At 40.3% G+C, this 21,912-nt stretch overlaps 1 protein-coding gene across 25 annotated transcripts in view; it reads left to right on the top strand.

The window, feature by feature from the left end:
* Positions 1-21,912, top strand: part of LOC105487715 (LIM and calponin homology domains 1) — a 344,201-nt gene that overhangs the window by 189,333 nt on the left and 132,956 nt on the right. For 16 of the 25 annotated variants that reach the window (XM_011751259.2, XM_071093678.1, XM_071093677.1 and 13 more), the window contains one exon: positions 18,012-18,032. The exons of the other annotated variants lie outside the window; for them this stretch is intronic. In XM_011751259.2, coding sequence (XP_011749561.2) covers positions 18,012-18,032 — 21 coding nt within the window. The remainder of the gene's footprint in view (positions 1-18,011; positions 18,033-21,912) is intronic. 25 annotated transcript variants of the gene reach the window in all.

Genomic DNA, 21,912 nt, shown 5'->3' with positions numbered 1-21,912 from the left:
GTCAACTTATTCTTTGTGGTGACTTATTTCTTTGTGGTGAGAACATTTAAAATCTACTCTTCACACAGTTTTGACATATATATTGTTATCCGCTGTAGTCGCTATGCTGTCTAATAGATCACTAGAACATACTCCTCCTGTCTAACTGGAATTTCATGTGCTTTGACTAATATGTCACCTTTCTCTACCCACCCCTTACCTCCTCCTCAGCCTCCAGTAACCCCCATTCTACTCTCTACCTCTATGAGTTTGGCCTTTTTAGATTCCACATATAAGTGAGATCATGTGGTATCTGTCTTCCTGTGCTTTTTATTCTTTTTTTTTTTTTTTTTTGAGATGGAGTCTTGCTCTGTCACCCAGGCTGGAGTGCAGTGGCACGATCTCTGCTTACTGCAAGCTCCGCCTCCCAGGTTCACGCCATTCTCCTGCCTCAGCCTCCCGAGTAGCTGAGACTACAGGCGCCCACCACCATGCCCGGCTAATTTTTCGTATTTTTTAGTAGAGACGGGGTTTCACCGTATTAACCAGGATGGTCTCCATCTCCTGACCTCGTGATCTGCCCGCCTTGGCCTCCCAAAGTGCTGGGATTACAGGCGTGAGCTTTTTATTCTTAAAGATATCAACTGCAGAGGCCCAGCTTCATCCCCTGTCTTAGCCACTTCCCAGCCCAGGGTGACCTTGGGCTAATAATTTAATTTTACTCTAAGTTTCACATGTTTTCATCTGTAAAATGATTAACTATACTACTGACCATAGAAGACCATTGTAAGGATTAAATGAGCTAATATATATAATAAAATATACAGATATTATGAATATATATGCATACATAATATATACAGATATATACAGATATATGTATATTATATATCAATGTATAATAGTATACATATATACATATATAATATATACATATACATTATAAATATATACATAAATAATATATAAATATATAAAATATAAACATACATATATACACATTATAAATGAATACAATATAATATACATTATAAATATATATAATGTTTTATAACATATAATATGTGTGTGTGTGTGTGTGTGTATATATATATAAAACAACGAGTACATTTACCTAGTGCATGGTATGTGCTCAGAAAAAGATGACTGTAGTAATGGTGCTGGTACAGGTGTTAATGTCATTCCTATTCTTCCCTAAACCTCTATTTTTCCATCTATTAAATGGCATAGTAATAGTACTTAACTCATTAATTTGTGAGGAATAAAGGCATATGGATCAACATAGCATGTTGCCTGGCACATTATAAGGTCTAAGTGAATGGTGATGGATACTTCTTCAATGATACAGATCATTGTACTTCTTCTGTTTATCCCTACCCTTTGTTTAAGGCTTACACTTTAATCCATAATCTTACCATGAGGCCCTGAAATTACACTAGCCTAGTCAATTTGAGCCAGTGATTTGCTTTCTTCATTTCTGTTTCTCATTTGTAAAATGAAAGTGTTGAACTAAGTACTCTGAATAGTTTCTTCCTCTAAAGTATTTTCACAACCATTTTATCTCACTCAACTCATTTTAAGAAATACTATTAGTTTAGTAAGGTTTTTGGTGGAGTGGGGGCAAAGAGGCTCATCCAAGAGAACCTCTTTGGTTGTTCAGTCAGTTTTCTGTTATTCAAAAAGTTGGACTGTTTTGTTTGATTAATGACACCATCAACTGGCCCTATTCCAAAGTGTAATTGATCAGTCCATAATTCCCCAAGTCATTCTTATTTCCTATGGTTATATTTTTAATTTATAAACCCTTGGCCAGTTTCACCAAAAATGAAATCCTGATGCCTTCCAGATATATGTTCCAAATATCGAGAAGCAGTATTCAATTTTGTCTCTTTGCCAATGGCTGCTCTCACCTTGTTCCAACTCCCAAATCCCCATCTCGTTTTTTCCTTTTTGGAGAAGAGTCGTGAAAAACTGGTTTCCATTATAATTCCATCACCCGTAGAGGCAGGAGGACTAAGTATGCAGTGCGGTTTCAGGCCAGGAACGGACTGGAGGCGCAAAGAGCTGGGTTGCAGAGCTGGCTCTGCCTGCAGAGCTGAGGGGCTTTGGGCAGGGTACTTTTTTTTTTTTTTTTTTTTTTTTTTTTTTTTTTTTTGAGACGGAGTCTCCCTCTGTCGCCCAGGCTGCAGTGCAGTGGCCGGATCTCAGCTCACTGCAAGCTCCGCCTCCCGGGTTCCCGCCATTCTCCTGCCTCAGCCTCCCGAGTAGCTGGGACTACAGGCGCCCGCCACCACGCCCGGCTAGTTTTTTGTATTTTTTAGTAGAGACGGGGTTTCACCGTGTTAGCCAGGATGGTCTCGATCTCCTGACCTCGTGATCCACCCGTCTCGGCCTCCCAAAGTGCTGGGATTACAGGCTTGAGCCACCGCGCCCGGCTGTTGCTTTAGTCCTTAGTTGTCTCGTTTGTTGAGTGAAAGATGAAACGGAATGATTCCTAAGACCTTTCTACCTGTGAACACTCATGGTTTCTCTTCTTTCCCATTTTGTCCCCTACTGTTAATTTTTTTAAAAAGACTCTGGGTCTCACTGTGTTGCCCGGGCTGGTCTCAAACTCCCAAGCTCCAGCAACCATCCTGCCTTGGTCTCCCAGAAGTGCTGGGATTACAGTATGAGCCACTGCTGGGCCTGTTAATATTAACTACCATTTATTTAGTACCTACAATATGCCAGATATTAATCTAATAATAGTTAATGGTTAGTTTGTGCTCACCATGTGCTAAGCACTTTATTTCTATTCTTTGCTCCTCACAGTAACCCAACAAAGTAGATGAAACTAGTGTCCTCCTTTTACAGATATGGAAACTGAGACATTCAGTGAAGTCCAGGCTCATGGGTATGTACTTGGTGAGGCATAGAGCCAGAAACTGAACCCAGGAGGCTGATGCCTTGCCCTTGCCCTTGCCCGTAGTCATTTTATTATATAACATTCCTAAGGACTTTATTTTTTTCTTTTTCTCTCTACAGTAGCACTAGGAAGGATATAATAGTACCCTCACTTAAAAAATGAAGAAACCAAGTGCAATGAAGCTAAACTGTTTAGCCAAAATTACCCAGCTAGCGTATGACAGAGCTGGGGATCAAACCTAAGCCTGGCTCCTAACCACCGTGTTCCAAGACCAGAGTGGATTTCTTACTTCTCTCACATGTATCTTGTGGGTTAGTGATAAGCGAAGTACGGTATGTTTTAAAAAGAAGGATACTTTTGCTTTCTGTTCATTAATTTTTTTAAGCATATAAGATAGAAATTTTGCTAGATTTATTTGAAGAAACAGATAGAAATAACTTTGTAATCAACACATGATTTATATGTAGATTCTTTTTATTAAGATATTACAGTTTAATCTAGTTTCTGTTGGATTTGTCTTATATTTCAAAGAATGCTGTCTGAAATATTAGGTTTGTGCAAATGTAATTGTGGTTTTTGCCATTAAAAGTAATGGCAAAAACCACAATTACTTTTGTACCAACGTAACAATAAAACTTGGCCATGTACCCAAATTGTAAGAGACGGCAGGCTTCACCCCCAGTATCCTCAGTGTGGCTGCCATTTCTTATGCCCACTCTCCCTCATGCTGCTATTTAAAAATTAATTGCCCTGTTTACAAGGTGAGACTCAAAATTTGATATAGAATCTAATGGGTTAATTTTATATTGTGTGTATGTATTTTTCCTATTGATTCAGTCAACAGGTATTAATTTAGCACATGTGGCAGGTGATCAATTAATACCTATTGACTGAATCAATAGGAAAAATAATTTGATACCTTTAGCTCATTTTATTCTCCTAGGTATTTAAAAAATGAGCCTTCTGGCCAGGCGCGGTGGCTCAAGCCTGTAATCCCAGCACTTTGGGAGGCCGAGACGGGCGGATCACGAGGTCAGGAGATCGAGACCATCCTGGCTAACACGGTGAAACCCCGTCTCTACTAAAAAATACAAAAAACTAGCCGGGCGAGGTGGCGGGCGCCTGTAGTCCCAGCTACTCGGGAGGCTGAGGCAGGAGAATGGCGTAAACCCAGGAGGCGGAGCTTGCAGTGAGCTGAGATCCGGCCACTGCACTGCAGCCTGGGCGACAGAGGGAGACTCCGTCTCAAAAAAAAAAAAAAAAAAAAAAGAGCCTTCTACTTTCAAAATGCTCTGGATTAAACGGCTCAAGGCCATCTCATTTCACCATCTCTGGGTGCCTCAAGTTGGAATCAATCACACACCACTTGGCCTGAAATTCAGATAAGAGTTGACAGGAAGTGGGCAGGAACTGTTTCCTTGTTTTTTATTGTTTGTATAAATGTTAAGTGCCATGGCAACAAAAAACTAACAGCCAGATGAAGAACAGAAACATATGGAGAAGTGAAAGATAGCCTCGAAAAGAGATATTTGAAAGAAATTATTCATTTGACTCATCTTGATATGAGTGAGTGTATTGCTAACATGATTGATTGTGTTGCTGAGTAGAAATGCAAGCTTACTAAGATTAGAGAATTAATGAATTAATTGGTACCCCTTCTTATTCTACAAAGGACTTGAAACATAAAAATATTAAGTTATAGTTGGGGGAAAAAGTAAAAGCTTTGACTATGGAAACTATCAGTGTAACCAAAAGATAATATAATTTTTATAATCAAGGCACACACTTTACTCTGAGTTTCCTGGCAGCCACAGCAAAAAGGAAAATATGATTAATTACAAAACTTTTAGCTTCCATCAGACATAGTCAATTTCTCATGAGGAAGAAAGTTATTCTTAACATCTAGGTTTAAAATAAATTCCTTTCATAGGTATTCATATTGGAGACTAACTCTTTGATTCCAAAAATTCAGAATGTTTTCTGTCTTTCTTCCTCCATGATAGGAAATTGATCCCATTCAAGATGAAAAGTAAGTTTCTAAAGTCATTGTCAAGCCAGCTGTGTAATTAGGTAAAAATACAGATGGACTGTGAGGGGAAATATGTCTTTCATCCTTCCAGCAATATCTACAGAGTTCATGAATTTAGTTGAACTTTCATAATTATGGACATTTATAACAGCCTTGCCCTCTATTGCTAAGCTCAGAGATCATTCCAAACAAGTGCATGATTCTTAAATTTTTCTAAAGGAGTTGCTCAGGACAGAATAACACTAGTAAGGCTTGCTTTACTTTATATAGTTGTATCATGAAGTTAGCACTTACTTTTATCAAGTTCGAATGGTCAATACTGGGCATCTTCCAGGGGTAGGCTGTATTGCTGGCATTGAGCACTTCAAGGATGCAAATACGAGATGAAATTAGAGTGTTTGTATGAAGCCGAGGTCAAGGAACTATACCCTGCAGGCCCAAACCAGCCTGCTCCCTTTTGTTCATGGCCTATGGGATAAGATTAATTTTTATATCTTTAAATGGTTGGGAAAGAATAAAAGAAGAATATTTCATAATACATGGAAATTAAGTGAATTTCTAATTTCAGTGTCTATAAATATAGTTTTATTGGAACACTGCCATGTTCACTCATTTATGTAGTATCCATGGCTACTTTCATACCGCAGGGGCAGAATAGATACAAGAGAAAACATATGGACCACAAAGCCTGAAATGTGTACTATTTGGCCCTTTCAGAAAAAGTTTGCCAATTCCTGTTATAGTGGAGAAAGTGCTTTCTGTGTGTATTAGTCTGTTCTCATGCTGCTAATAAAGATATACCCAAGACTGGATCATTGATAAAGGAAAGAGGTTTAATGGACTAACAGTTCCACATGGCTGGGGAGGCCTCACAATCATGGCAGAAGAGCAAGGGACATCTTACATGGCAGCAGGCAAGAGAGTGTGTGCAGGGGAACTCCCCTTTGTAAAACCGTCAGATCTTGTTATGAGACTTATTCACTATCAGGAGAACAGCATGGGAAAGACCCGCCTCCACGATTCGGTTACCTCCCACTGGGTTCCTCCCACAATTTATGGGGATTGTGGGAGCTATAATTAAAGATGAGATTTGGGTGGAGACACAGCCAAACCATATCACTATGTGTTCATAAGCTGTGTGAAGAGTCTGTGAAAAGAAGAACCGTCTTCTCTTGTAGATAGCCCCTCTATGTGATGCATCCTTTATATCTCCATATACTGATCTTTAAAACGTGGCATGTGCCATGCTTGCATCAGGATCCATCTGAGAGCAAGAACACTCCAGAAGGCTGAAATCATGAGCTCAGGGCCCAATATAAATGCCATTGCCTTACTTTGGAGACTTTCCCCAATGGCTCATGTTCTTTTGGAATCAGTGACTTTTCCTGTCTCCTGTTGTCCTAGGCTGCTGCTCACCAATCCATAAAAATTATAAACATAGATATTTAACAATTTTGTGCCACAAAATATTCAAATTACCCTGCCACTACCTCTTCTAGACACTTGGTCTGTTCTTTATTAATGCTGTCCTTTTCTCAGGAGCTTGGATAAAATAGCTTTTTAAAATATTTGCTGAAATCTGTTTGCCTTTCTGCTAGGCTCTGCATTTTATGTCCTTATTACTATTTGATTATAATGATTATGATAATTTTAAAGCTTTATGTAATCAGAGGTAAGGCAGACTTTAAGAATTATGAGCTGAAAGTTCAGGTTCATGGCTCATAGAAGTAATATATAAAGTTATCTCCTTAGGAATTTTAATTCTTTGAGGTGAACTGTTTAAAAAATAAAAGTGCAAAGTGCTTATGTGTTTAATTCCTATTGTGATTCCCAAAATCTGAATGGAGATTTATAAAATCATGTAATTATGGGGTTAACGTGACCCTAGGTGCCACTGGTATAATCAGCCTTCCAGGTGCTACAGGAATCTCTTCTCTCCCTTCTGGAGTGATGGCCAGCTAGTCTCTGTGAGATCTCTTGCAGTGATGGGCAGCTGTCTGACTTCCAGTTTAGTTCTGTTATCACGTGAGTGTCTACCGTGCCAGCCACTGTGCATTCAGGGTTACAACCATGAATGGCATGGTCTCCACCTTTGAGGAACTATGTAGTGGAGGAGGCAGACAATTTCAGTTTAGCATGGTAGGTGATAAGATGGATATATTCACAAAGTGCTGTGGGAATATAGGGGAGGACCTTAATTGAGTCCACTTGGGAATTTGGAGAAATCTTTCTAAAGAAAGTAACACAGGAGGTGAGTCTTGAAGGATAATTGAGTTCACCAGGCAGAAAGAAAAAGGTGGTATGTATGTTCCTGGCAGATAGAACAACGTGATGGAGGGCATAGAAACATGGAGCAAAGTGTGCAAGGCACCACTAGACCAGTGGATGAGGTGGGGTGTGGTGGGGGATGAGGAGGGCAGGGAGATATGGACTAAGTCTTGAGAGTCCGTGTGTACCTGGTAAAGGACTTGGGATCCATTTTCATGGTGATTAAAAGAAAGTGGTAACTCTGAATGATAGGAATGAAAGAACGGAGGAAGGGAGGCTTATTTCAAAAGGATGTTGGTGTCAGTGGATCAGACTTCATGGTGTGCTGGTGATGACCTCTGATGAAAGATTCTTGAGCCAGTTTCAGTCATCTTCCCTCTTGGATCCAGGGACTGGAGGCCAGCTTTGGCATCCTCCATTCATTTTTAGTTTACCTACTAGGTATTGCATACCTACTATGTACCAGATCCTGTGCTGTTATCTCAATGTGTAGGGACATAAAAACAAAACAGATAATATCCTTGACCTAAATGAATTCTCAAGCTCAGCAATATTAGGCCAGGGCAAGTCAGGTTCAGCACCTGGGCCTGGAGAAGCTGTTGTGCGGTGGCCAGCTTTGTTGGTTTCCAAGCTCAAATTCACTAAAGCCTGTTCTTTTCATGGTTGGCTTCAGTCCTTATAAAACTACAATTTTCGGAATCCAAAGTTTTCTTCTTGAGAGCCATTTGAATCAGTTTTTCCATTCCCTTCTTCTAAGGAAAAGGAACTATTTTGCTTCTACTCATATTTAATAGATCTTCCACTGTTTCTCTTTTTGTCATTTATCTATTATTGCAATTGAACTAGGCAACAATCACAAAACCTCAGGGCTGTGAAACAAGTGTTCATTGCTCATGCACCTGAGATGGCTGGATTAGTGGCTCTGCTGAGGTTGGCCAAGGTGATGGGTGATGAGGGACTGCTCCACATACCTATCTTACTCTAGTTGGCAATGCCAGGCTTGTGCTTATGCTTCCCAGTTCCTTCTGCTGTCACCCATGAGACCTTGTTTCTGGACTACTCTTCATTATATCAGTATTTCTTCCTAAAAGGTGCACTCAGACCTGTACAACCTTCCTCAGGCGTGGTCTAACCAGTAAAAACTGCAGGGGAACCATTATTTCCTATCCTCTGGACACACTGCTTCTATTAGTTGTTAATTTAGGCTGAGATGGGATTAGCTTACTTAGCAGATGAATTGCACAGTTGGCCCTCATCTCACATTAAGCTTGAGAAAAATAAAACTTCTCAGATTTTTGCCATATATACTGCTGCCAAGTCTCATCCATCCTGTGAAAAAAAATCTTTGTCTTTCATGCCTAGTCCTTGAACCGTGTCAATTGGGTTTTGTAAAGGGTCTTTGAAATATGTCTTGAATTAACTACGTTCATGCATTCCATAAATATTTATCATGTCCCTATTAGGTGCCAGGCACTGTGCAGGGAACAAGACATGAACATAGTCCTTGCTCTTGTAGAATTTGTGCTCTACTTGCAGAAGGGTAGGATAGATGTCGAAGATTCAATAGTCAGGATTAAAAGGCATTATCTACTTTGTGACATGTTTGTTGCTATGGAGTCTTCTCCATTCTTTTTGAGAACTCCTGTAGTTGATTAAAATTCCAGTCATTGCCATTTGATTGATATTTGGGGTTTTGGTGAGATGTTGACACATCTGCTCGAACAAGGCATGAATAGTTAGCGGATGTGAAACTGTTCACAAATTGCAAAAAGCAGGTTTCTGTTGAACATTATGAACTTGATTGACATCACACTCAGGGTGGTGTTGGTTTAGCAAGCGTGTCCTACTATTTTCATGGAAAGTTCAAACATCTTTCCCCTGTGCCACTTGATGGGCATAAGTGTGAAGGATTTTAGGCAAAAGAGCATGTGGTGAATACTGAAGCCTATCAAAGCTTTCTGTCACTCACAACTACACAGTGTGCCTATGTTAGAGCTAGTTGACCGCCTTCCATTGGTTCTAAGGACACCTGGTTAGCAGTGTACTCGGTGTTGCCCGACTCTAAAGCTGGGGTATAAGTACTGGGAGGAAGCATCACCCCTTTTTGACTAATCCAGCATTCAAAATGCAAAACAAATCTAGGTGAAGTTTTTTCATTCATTGAACAAATATCAGAAAATCACCAGGTACTGGAAATTGATCAGCAGGCAAAATGCTCTTGAGGAGCTTACATTCTAATGATAAAACAGATAATAACAGTAAAACTAGCAAGAATTTTTTTTCTTATATATTTAGGCAGCAAGTTCTATAAACAAGGGTGTAAAGTGCTGAGATGAAAGACTGTAGAGTGTTATTTTATTTTATTTTATTTTTGAGACAGGGTCTCATTCTGTTGCCCAGGCTGCAGTGCAGTGGTGTGATCACAGCTCACTGCAACCTCGACCTCCCAGGTTCAGTGAATCCTCCCACATCAGTTTTCTGAGTAGCTGGGACCACAGGCATATGCTACAGTATCTGGTTATTTTTTATTTTTATTTTATTTTTTGTACTTTTTGTAGAGACAGGGTTTCACTGTGTTGCCCAGGTTGGTCTTGAACTCCTGGGCTCAAGGGGTCTGCCTGCCTTGGTTTCCGAAGGTGTTGGGATTACAGGCGTGAGCCACCACACCTGGCCAGTAATTTTAAATAGAGTGGTTGGCAGAGCCCTCATTGAAAGGTAACATGTAGAGCAAACATCTGGAAAATGATCTGAAAAAAGAAGTTAGCCAAATCCCAGCACTTTGGGAGGCTGAGGCGGGTGGATCACCTGAGGTCAAGAGTTCAAGACCAGCCTGACCAACATGGCGAAACCCCATCTCTACTAAAAATACAAAAATTAGCTGGGTATGGTGGCGCATGTCTATAATCCTAGCCACTTGGGAGGCTGAGGCAGGAGAATTGCTTGAACCCGGGAGGCAGAGGTTGCAGTGAGCTGAGATCATCCCATTGCACTCCAGCCTGGGCAAGAAGGGCAGAACTCCATCACACACACACACAAAAGAAAATATCATAACATACAGAGATGACTACCAGTGTCAAGGTCCCTGGTTCTACTTTTTTGATCACTAACTCTGCTATTAAATTAGCTACAATTTTTTGAGTGCCCTGATGTGCCCAGGCACTGGGCAGTTTACATCTATTGCTTGCACCTTGCCTAGGAAGTATATTACACCTCCCCATCTACAGTGGAGGAAACTGAGACTTAGATGAATTAAGTCAAGCCTCATATCTTAAGCAGCAGCTGAGATGGGATTTGAATCCATCTGACTTTGAACTTGTGGAAGCCTGAGTATTTCCTCCTGTCTTGTGGCTTCTCTCTGTAGAGACATAATCTTGGTAAAAACAAACTGGGAATTACCCTTTGAACCAAGCAATTTGGGGAGTGGTTTTGAAACTAAGAGATTAGGTTTCTAAGAGATAAAATCATATAACTGCTGTTCTTTAAAATTCACCACAGGATCTACTTTTTCTAAGAAATCTCCCCTGAATAAGGGAAAGTATTTGGCATACAGCATCCAACTAGGTTAATAGAGCTCTTTATATAGCCTATCTGCTATTAAAGCAGCCATTCTACACAGAATTCTGTTTATTTTAACTGTCATTAATGGCTATTCCAGGAATCTATCTCTATTTCTTTGGGATACAAAAACAGTTCTGTATGCACTGATTATTGATTGCTTGACAATCTTGACACATGATGAACACAGACCTTCCTTGTGTTCTAATGTTGCAAATTGTATCATCATGTGGGCTGTTATAAAGTGGTTCTCATTTTTCCATAGCATCAATACCAGGATGGAGGAGTTGCCTCCATTTATAAGGTCATCATGACCAACAATGGCATAAACGCAAAGATAAGTGTAAAATTACCTTTGAAGCTTCGTAAAAAGGGTTATACAAGGGAGCCTCATGTGCTAGTGTGCATAAAACACACTAAAAATATACCTAACTCCACTCTCTCATATATTTAGAGTTTACAAGAATCGAGAGAAGAGATGATTTTTAAAAAGGTATCCAGGGAAGTTTAAACTGAGGCTTTTTCTTTCAATAAATAGGTCTAAATCAAGCAAAGATGTTAAAATGTGTGTGTTTTAAAAATCTTTATAGCTTCTCTCTCTCTCTCTCTCTCTCTCTCTCTCTCTCTCTCTGTGTGTGTGTGTGTGTGTGTGTGTGTGTGTAATTAGAATGGTGAGGAGAATTCTTACTAAAGGTGGCCTGGCGAGCAGACCCAGCACAATTTTTATCACTAGAAATGTAAGGTGCTGAGGGAAACTTGATTTACCAGAAACTTCTCCTGACACTGCATGGAAGGAACCCCTACCTAGGCCACATAGGGTGAAGGTAGTCTGGCAGGTTGGAAGTGCCAAGGGCGGTCCTAAAGTACCCTCTAGTGAAGGTGGCTCCAATCAGTGTGGGCTTTTGTGGGAGCTTTAATTGTGAGGTTAGGGTCTGAATAAGAATCCTGGAGAGCTAACCTTGACACCAACACACACTTTTTTTTTTTTTTTCATATCCTCATGCTCAACTCAATCTCCTCTGAAACTTGATGTCCAATAGCTAGGTTTTAAGGGTTGCAGATTATCTACCTTATCACAGTGGCCACACGTGTCAGCCTGGTGATGATGGTGTTTCACGTTCCTCAAGGACTCCTCATGGTGCCTGGATGTCAGTTTGTATAAAGCTTTAAATGAAGCTGCTCCATACACATCAGACAAAGTAGCAGCCACCCATAAACAGTGTGTGCTTTTAGGTCACTTTGACGCTTTGGTGACAACTCTTGGATCATTTCACTCTTCTCTAAAGGTCATAAAAACTGATACCAACATTGAAAAAAAAAAAAACTTCAAAGTTTGTCTCTTAGAGTTGTAAAGGCAGGAATGAGATGCCTGCCTTAGATCTTATGGGAATTTCACCAAATAGAGGGGCGGTGTATAGGAGGGTATCATTTAAGCCACTGGCTAAATGAATGGTTTAAGACAAATTAGGCAGTAATGTCTGATTATGCTTCTTTCCAGTTCAAAATCTTTATTGGTTCTGTTCCCCAGCAGGTTACAATCCATATTTCTTTCCACAGTCTGCCCAGCCTCATTTCCAGTCCCTCATTTCTATTTCCTCCACCTCCCAATACCATGACTGTCCTGGCCCTTCCCTCATCAGAGAAGAGGCAAACCTGAAGTTAGCCCTGGAGACCCAGCTCACATCACCTCACTGAAGCCCCGTTAGGCACTTCTGAGTGGATTCCCACTCCCATGGTCCAGTTTTCTACGATGATGTCAGCCATATTGTATTTATGAAAGATGCATTTGTGTATTTCCACCTTGGGACAGTACATTTTTTGAAATGTAGAGACCATTTTCTATCAACTCCTTCAGCATGTAGCATGATTCTAGCTCATGAATGATTGGGTCGATGCTATGAAGAGGAGGGTCCCTGTATATAATCTCAAGGCAAGCAGAGCTTCTTTCTTTGTTAAAACTGTTGGATTTTGAATCTTAACAGACTTGTCTTCACCATCTGATATTATGATAAATGTTTGACTTACTAATGCAGAAATTTAGCTTTGTGAAACACCTACAGAATTTTTTTTTTTTTTGGTATTGTCCAAAAGGGCATTGTCTTCGTGGCTGAAAAAAAATCTTTTATCTGGTTTGGCAGATTAGTTTGGCAGGATAGAGCTGGGCTGGGGATTATGACAATATGTGTGGAAGGCAATTTTTGTTGTCTTTTAAATACAATCCTCTAAGAAGTGTAGATTTTAAAATGCAATATCCTTGCTGTTTTTGCCCCCTAAAACGTAATAAAAATAAATCAAAAGTCCAGCTTCAAGTTATTTTACAGGAGCACCTTCAATTTCTTCTTCTGTCTTAGATGGTCCATGTAACCTGTGTCCTGTTCTCTTTCTCAAAGTTGTACAGGAAGAAGGGTGCCTCCTCCCTGTCTTGATCCTACTTCCTTCCAGAATCTTCTGAACCAAGCCCCACTATTATAGTCCATCCCTCTCACATTTTCCACCCCTCATCTTACCATCAGCTTCTACCCTTCGGTCTACAAAGCTACTAAGCCCTCTTTTACTCTTAAATCCCCCTTTCCCGAACCTGGCTGCATCCTCCGACTCCCGTTTTCTTCATCCTCTTCTTCATGTGCAACTCATTGCAAAAATAGTCTCCATTTACATCATCATCCCTCATCATCTCACATCTTAAGCTTATACCAGTCTGATTTCCACTTCTTCATGGGATTAAACCTACTCTCAGAGTCACTAACCCCCATCAGCTACCTCCTATGTGATTGATACTATTAGTCAGTCACTACCTGAAATTAGCTTGCTTCTTGACTGTTGCCACACCACAGCTTCTAGCTCTCCTACATTGCCTTTATATGCACCCTACCCTTACCCAACACAGCTATTCTTCCGGTTCTGTCTTTGATTTTTGTGCACCTCTCTCTATCTTTCTTCTCTTGACAACTCTGCTTGCTCTCTTCTTTTAAACCACTGTCTATATGCTAAGGAACCCCAAGTCCATATGCCAAAAACTCCCAAGTCTCTATTGATAGTCCCGATCTCTTTCCAGGGCTTATTTCCAAGTACTACCTAGACTTCTTTTCCTGTGTTCCTGACAATTTCTCCACTTTATTCTGTTCAAACTGTCCAAAGTGTAATGAATCGCACAACCCAATCCTCCATCTGCATTTCTCATTTCCCTTAACACCTTATGTCCTTTATTGGCAGCACAATTCTTATAGCCAGCATCCTGGAGGCGTTCCCAGCACTCACCCTTCCATCTCGTTGTTGCAAAGTTCTGCAGATTCTAAGTCCTCACTCTCTCACACACACATCTACCCTTTCCTTTCTATTCCTCCTGGCCTTTGTCGAAGCTCCTGTGTCAAAGCACAGTGAGGGATTCTGTTACTCTTCTGCCCTTTCACTGCAGCAGTGAAAGACTTCAAATTCCTGCACAAGGCTTTTAGGGCCACACAAGTCTGACTGTCATTTATCTTATATAAGCATAAGGGCACAGTGGAAAGCAGCACTCTGTTAATGGTGAAAGTCCAGGCTTCTGAAGTACATAGACATGAATGAAAACCTCAGTCCTCCCCTCCCTCAAATGTGCTTCTGTGTAAGCTTCATCCTTGTGTACGTGCCTCTCTATTGTCTTTTTTGTGCTTGGGTTAAAAACTATTCTGAGGCCGGGCAAGATGGCTCACGCTTATAATCCCAGCACTTTGGGAGGCTGAGGCAGGAGGATTACTTGAGCCCAGGAATTCGAGACCAGCCTGGGCAACATAGTGAGACCCTGTCTCTATAAAAAATAAAAATAAATTGGTCAGGCATGGTGGCATGTTCCTGTAGTCCCAGCACTTTGTGAGACCAAGGTAGGTGGATCGCTTGAGCTTAGGAGTTCAAGAATAGCCTGGACAACATCATGAAACCCTGGATGTACAGAAATACAAACATCAGCCGGATGTGGTGTGCACCCCCGTAGTCCCATACTCTGGAGGCTGAGGCAGGAGGATCGCTTGAGTCCAGGAGGTCAAGGCTGCAGTGAGCCATGATTACAGCACTGCACTCCAGCCCGGGCAATGGAGTCAGACCCTGTCTCAAAAAAACAAACAAACCAAACAAACCAAAAAAACAACTATTCTGATTCTTTCCCACCTCAGGATGTTTCTGACCCATGAGAAGCCCAAGTGCTGACTTGGATCTGTCGAAGCTGCCAGGCTCCGTCTGACCCTGTGTTGTTTAATTCAACCTAAATGTGAAGGGAAAAGAAACAATACTGTGCTCACACAGATTTAAATGTTTTCAACATTATTCTCCCTTCCTTTCTCTCCAGTTTAGAAATGCTGCACATAAATTTAGTCTTGCTTCCTTAGCTGTATTTTTTCCCCCTCCAGAACTGCATGGATTTTTCTGTAGGTGTTAGAAAATCTAGATTCCAATTAACTTTGCTGCTGATTACTTTGTAAATCTTGGTGAGTCAGGGCTTGTTCGTAAATGATGATGAACATTTTAGAGTTATTTGAGCATGGCGATGCGTGAGCAGAATACAGATGAACTAATTAGAATGTATAGTCGCTGCTCTTGTGTGATTGGTTTTGAGAAGGCTGTAAATAAACATGGGGCTTTCAAGTCTTGTTTATGGTTTTCAAGGGGGAGGTTTGTGTGCCTTATCTCATATGAAAAAACAGTTTACAAAATTTCTTTAAATCTCTCTTGATCTTAAGTTCATTTTCTTGGGCACTAAAATGTAGACAAGTACCATGGGAAAGAAAAAGAAGTGGATATTCTGCAAAAATTCCACTGATGTTGAAGAACTAAATTCCTACTGGGAATTTGATCAAAAAGAGACTAGGGGAACAGCAGAATGGGAAAAGTAACCAACAATTCTATTCTTTATGCCTCCTAATTACACCGTGAAGAAATAGACGGATGTCACAAGAGCATGCACTTCAGTAAACATTTGCTTGAAAATGGTATTTAAGAATCCTTCGAAATCTCCCCAAAGGCCTCTAAAAAGCCTTCTGTCTGGAGAGAATTCTGATTATAAAACATTTTCTGCACGTCTCACCCTCTTTCATAGGCAGTATCATTATTGCTTGTGGGTTTGGGGCTTTGTTTTGCTTCTGTTTCTGTCGTGAGCCTCTGAGAAGTGTTCAGAAGTAGGCAGGGTGCCCTTTTTCAGGTGTTCCTGGTGCCAGGGCCAGACATGGGCATGAAGGAGTCACCGTCCTGTCCTACTTCTTTTGAAAAAGAGGCTCGGTAACCTCCCTCCACTTTGCACATTCAGTTTCCAGTTACAACTTTCTGTCATCCCTTTTGCTTCCTTTTAAAAATTTTGTCTCACCATTAGTAGAGTGATTAGTAGAGTGATTATGAGAAGTTTTCCCTACTTTCCCCTTTCTAGTGTGGTGAGGACAAGTCAGGCTTTCTGAGTGGTATTTTAACTTTCCCTTGTCTCCTGTAATATTTAAAGAAGTCTGAGAGAATTTCAGTTAGCTGAGTTCCTATCCAGAAATAAAAGGAAAAGGAAAAGTGTCAATAAGTATTGGTAGTAGGATAACAATTTTGGTGCAACGCTGAGACAAAAAGGAAATTGTTTTTGATCTGTCATGAGAATTAGCATGGGTCCAGTCATTCTGTCCTAGAATAAATTAATTTAGACTTTAAAAATTGTGCTGATTAGATAGCAAAATCTGTAGCAAAATTCAAAATTGTTACCCCTAGTATCTGGATGGCTGCATAGTCCACTGTGGCAATGATTATTGGTATGGAAATGTCTAAAATAGGAAAGTTCAGGCTGGAATCTGGAAATAAGTGTTGATTCCTGTATCTCCCTTCTGTAGGGCTAAGGATTTGATAGAATTATTAAATAGATATTTGGATATTTGCACCAAGGAGAAAAATATTGCTCTTTCTGGGTCATGGGGGAGGGGTGATTTTTGCTTTCCCTTTTATCGGAACTGATAAACATTTGATAGAAAAGAACTTTGGAATGACACAATCAGTGAGAGTACACTGGGCAGAATGTTATGAAAGGATTTGATTCTCCAATTATAGCATTCTTAACTAGATTAAATCGAGCAGCATCAATTTTGAAGATGTGTCTGTTTTCCTCTTCCAGTGGAACACTGCAAAGGATTGTCTTGTAAACTTCAAACACTGTGCTTAAGTTGGGAAGATTCATCTTCTGTTATTAGTAGTTGAAGGTTTATAGCATAGACTGTGGCCTTTATAGACTTTGGACCAAATCTCTGTGCCATCACCTACCAGCTCTGTGATAGTGTCCATGTCGCAGAAACCATACTCAGTATCCTAGATCTGTCAAAGTTGGTGGTAATATATTCAAGAGATTATGGATAAAAGAGGATATATATGGGGGGCTGTAGTGTATGCACACACAGTAAATGTTCAGTAAGTGCTACCCATTATTGTCTTTATCCTGATATCCATACTCCAGATGTGTTATTCTTTTCCAGAGATGTATCTGGAGCATAGATAATCAGAATCCCATAAACAGCTTGTAAAATGAAGCAAGTATCTCTCAAAATTAAGTAACCAGCCCAGATATTTGCAAATGGATTTTAATATTTTTCCTACACAAAAGGGTAGAATTGAGTCATTTATAGTGATAGATGCTAAAAATTAGAGCAAATTTCTTTCCTCCATTGTCCTGAATTTGTAGTTTACTGAGAAATTCTGGGAAACCCAATATACCAGTGGCTTGAAAAGCAACTGTGCTTTGGAGAATAGCACCTGCCTCTCCCCATCCTGCAAAAATTGAATAAGTATTGCTTGTGAATGCTTTGCCTGACAGTGCCCTCTCATTTTTCTCTACAAATCACCCATCTTTTCCTCTTAGCTAGGCATTATCAGATTTTATCACTAAAGTCCTAATATATCTCTATTAGAGATGAAAACAGGAGACCATAACATTTTGCCTACTTCTTCATTCTTGGACCAACAATCAGAAAATTACCATCAGGGATCTCCTGTCAAATTTAAGTCAGGAGTGTTGGACTCCTTAGCAGTCCTCTTCTCTGCGTCCTAGAGCAGGAGGATCCGTGGAACTGTGTTCCCACTCTCTGTTTTACACCTGAGGAAATTATAGAACAGAAGGTTTAAGTGACTTACCCTAGGCTCATCAGCCAGCAGATAATACAACAATACCTAATATTTACTTAGTGCTCATTTTAGGCTCAAAGCTCTCTTTATGTACTTTGTATGTTATTTCAATTACTGCTCATAACAAGTGTAAGAAGTATAGATAATATGATTATTCTTGTTTTACAGATGAGAAAAGGAGCACAGGAGGTGAGTAACTTGCCCACAGTGGTAGACGTGGAATTAGAATTCAGGTAGCTAAATCCAGAGACTTCTCTCACTCATTTGCTCTGGGGGCAGAAGAGAATTCACACTGAGGCTATTTCAGGTTTCCCTGGTTCCCATGAAAGCATTATTGCTTAAGGTTATTATAACGAAAAATAAAAGACATACTTGCCTGCAATTTGGAAACATTTATTTAGCAAATACTTATTGAGTACATAGTATGGTTAAGGGTCTGTGCTTGGCTCTGTAGGGGAATACAAAAGTAGGCATGATTATTGCAGCATACGTTGAACCCAATATTTCTATACAGAAAAAAGTAGACATGATCCCCGTTTTGTCTTCAATGAAATTAATGTATCCTATTCCAGAAACTTCCCAGGGACTTCCATAGGGTTAGCATGACTGATGTCAGTTCTCACTATAAGCCATTGAGTCTAGGAAATCCAAATTACCTGAAGGGTAAATTGTCCCTACGATATGGTTTGACTCTGTATCCCCACCCAAATCTCACCCTGAATTGTAATATCCCCACGTGTGAAGGGCAGTATCAGGTGGAGATAATTGAATCATGAGGCGGTTTTCCCCATGTTGTTGTTGTGATGGTGAGTGAGTTGTCATGAGATCTGATGGTTTTATAAGGGGCTTCCGCCCTCACTCAGCACTCATTCTGTCTCCTGCTGCCCTGTGAGGAGTTGTCTTCTGCCATGATTGTTAAGTTTCCTGAGGCCTCCCCAGCCAGCCCTACAGAACTATGAGTCAATTAAACCTCTTTCCTTTGTATGTTACCCAGTTTTGGGCAGTTCTTTATAGCAACGTGAGAACAGACTGATACACCCTCTTAAAAACAAATAAGAGAATAAACTATGAATAAGCAGTGTCCTCAAATTAGACCTTGGCAGTTGTGAAAGTGACACGACACTGCTGTGTTGCCAGTGCCTAGAAGCTCGTGGGATCTTGGAGTGGTTTTGTTTTCTAGTTGTCACCATTCTGTTATAAGCAAGGATCAGTCATCTAAGCCAAGATTTCTTTGGTTTATGCATAGTGATTTGAGGGCTAACTGTTATGGGTTGGCATCTTGGGAAAGATAGTTAGAAGTTAACGCCCAGAAAGAATTTAGCTATTTCGGTGTATATATATATCTATCTATGTGTGTGTGTGTGTGTGTGTGTGTGTGTGTGTGTGTGTGTGTGTGTGTGTATTTCAAACTGGTGTTTGGTGTCTGTTTTCATTGTTCCAGATAGAGTCTTATGATTTTTTAGAAGTTCGTTTGTCTCATGGTAAAAATAACCCTTAGCTTTTGTATCTTTCTCTAAGAAGAATTCCAAGATGTTTAACAATGGTCCAGCTACTTTTTACCACAAGTATGCTTGGACTGGTGAATGATTAGATCCCCAAATTCCAGGGGATCTGATGGTTGAGAGAAGGAAAAGTGGGCATTTTTGGCTGTCTCAGCCTTGGGACTGGAGTTGTGATGTGTGTGGTTGGAGCTTAGCAATCTGTTGCTGCTCTATCTGTGCCACCCTGAGTCTGAACCAGGGTAGGTATCCCATCTCAATTTGTGCCCCACACTCTGACAGTGTCTAAGATGACAATGATAATAACCACTACAAGTGACTAACATACAGACTGTGTACTAGGCATGACACTAAGCTCTTGGGAATTTCTTATTTAACCTTGACAGTGTATACTATATTCTTATTCCTGTTTCACAGATATGGAAACTTGTCCAAGATCTCAAAATTAGTAAGACAGAGTCAGAGTTCAAACCAAAGTCTGTCTCATTCATCCCTGAACTCTTAACCACAGAAGTAGGCATCCCTATTGGTGAAGACACTAAGGTAGGAGTCAGGCCATATGGGTGGTCATGTCACATTGAACCCCTCGACATCATCTGTGAGGACTGGAATCAACTTATTCCAAACTCTTGTTAATGTTGATATTTTGAGCTCCCCCAAGAATCACAAATAGTCTAATGGCGTCTAGCATGATGAATCCTTTCCAGAAGGTCTTCAATTTGCTTTGCCCAGATCCGTCAGAGGAATCACTATCTATGGCAGCTATAGCCTTACAAAATACATTTCTTAGATAATAGGACTTGAAAGTTGAAATTACTCTTGGTCCATGGGCTGCAGAGCTTTGAGTGAGGCTGTGAATGTGGGGAAGAGATAATCTTGGGGGAGACATGACGAAATATCAGAATACTGAAGGGCAGTTGGGTAGAAGAGAGCCTCAGCATGATGTAGGCAGTTTCCTGGAAGTATACTTAGAACCAATGAGGAGAAGACACTGGGAGCAACATGTTGATGCAATGTAAGAATGAGTTTTCTGTGATAACTGTGTGAGGTGATAGATATGCTAATCATTCTACACAAAATCATTATACAAAAATTGTATGAATTTAAAATGTACAATATGATGTTTTGATATACAAACATCTCATTGTACACTTTATACAATTTTTATTTGTTAATTATACCCCATTAAAGCTGGGAATAAACTTAAAAAAAGAACAGTTCTCTGTCACATACCGAGTTATTCAAAGATGTGCTGAAATGCATCAGAAATTGGCCACTTCCTCGCACCGAAGCCTTTCAAGCTTAGACTGGGCAGCTTCATGATGAAAACTCAATCATTGTCAATCCTATAATTCTTTGATCCCAATCAGCAATGCTCTTACAAGTGCCCATCAGAATACTTGCAAAACCTACCCACTCAAACTCCTCTATTCTTAAAGCTGTTCTTCCTTTCACCAAGTTCAGGGAACTAGCAAGGGCTCTGCCCAATGGTGTGTCATAGAACAATACAAGCTGATGGGTCTGCACAAGGAGGCAGATATAGAGGATGCTGAGGTTAAGGGCGGGACCTGCCTGGATTTGAACCCTGTCTCGTCACTTGCTGTGCATGCATGCTGAAGTTACTCTACCTCTCTGTGCATTGTTTCCTCATATATTATTCTGTACATGGGATAATATTAAAATGAAGTGTTTTCAAGATTAATGAGATAATACATGTAAAGCCCTCAGAACAATGCCTGGCATGTTTGAGGTATTCAGTAAGTGTTTTCGTTGGCTTTATAAGCATGTCAACAAATTTTTTTTTTTTTTTTTTTTTTTTTGAGATGGAGTGTCGCTCTGTCGCCCAGGCTGAAGTGTAGTGGCACGAACTCGCACACTGCAAGCTCCGCCTCCCGGGTTCACGCCATTCTCCTGCCTCAGCCTTCTGAGTAGCTGGGACTACAGGCGCCCGCCATCACGCCAGGCTATTTTTTTTTTTTTTTTGGTATTTTTTAGTAGAGACGGGGTTCCACTGTGTTAGCCAGGATGGTGTCGATCTCCTGACCTCATAATCCACCCGCCTCAGCCTTCCAAAATGCTGGGATTACAGGCGTGAGCCATCGCGCCCAGCCAACAAAACTTTTTTTTAACTTTTTACTTGCTCTCAGCCAAATAAGTAAAGTATTTATTAAAAAATAATCATGACAAGGTCAACAGTAGCAGCAATAGTAGTAATATGTGACTGAGGCAGAATTAAATTCCAGAGCCCGTACTTTTAATTACCTACTTAGTGTTAGGTACTGAGTTTAGGTGCTATACTTCAATTGTTTCCTTTATTCCCCAGGAAAAACTGGTAGGTAAATGTTACTGCATTTTATAGATGAGGAACCTGGGGCTTAGAGAGATTATGTAGTTTGCCCAGTATTACCAATAAGTGCCCAGAAAGGCGTGATTAGAATCTGGGTCTTTTTATGTTTATCTTTGGAAGTATTGCTACACTTGTGTAGTAGTAACAAATAGCCCTTTTTTAGAAATCTTGTGCTTAAGTGGCATCAGAAAAGATGATAAGTTCATTTCACTTCCAGGTAATA

The sequence above is a fragment of the Macaca nemestrina genome, chromosome 3 (genome assembly GCF_043159975.1).
Source record: "Macaca nemestrina isolate mMacNem1 chromosome 3, mMacNem.hap1, whole genome shotgun sequence".
Classification (NCBI taxonomy): Eukaryota; Metazoa; Chordata; class Mammalia; order Primates; family Cercopithecidae; genus Macaca; species Macaca nemestrina.
Note: the sequence above shows the minus strand (reverse complement) of the source record. Positions and strands in the feature narration are given on the sequence as shown.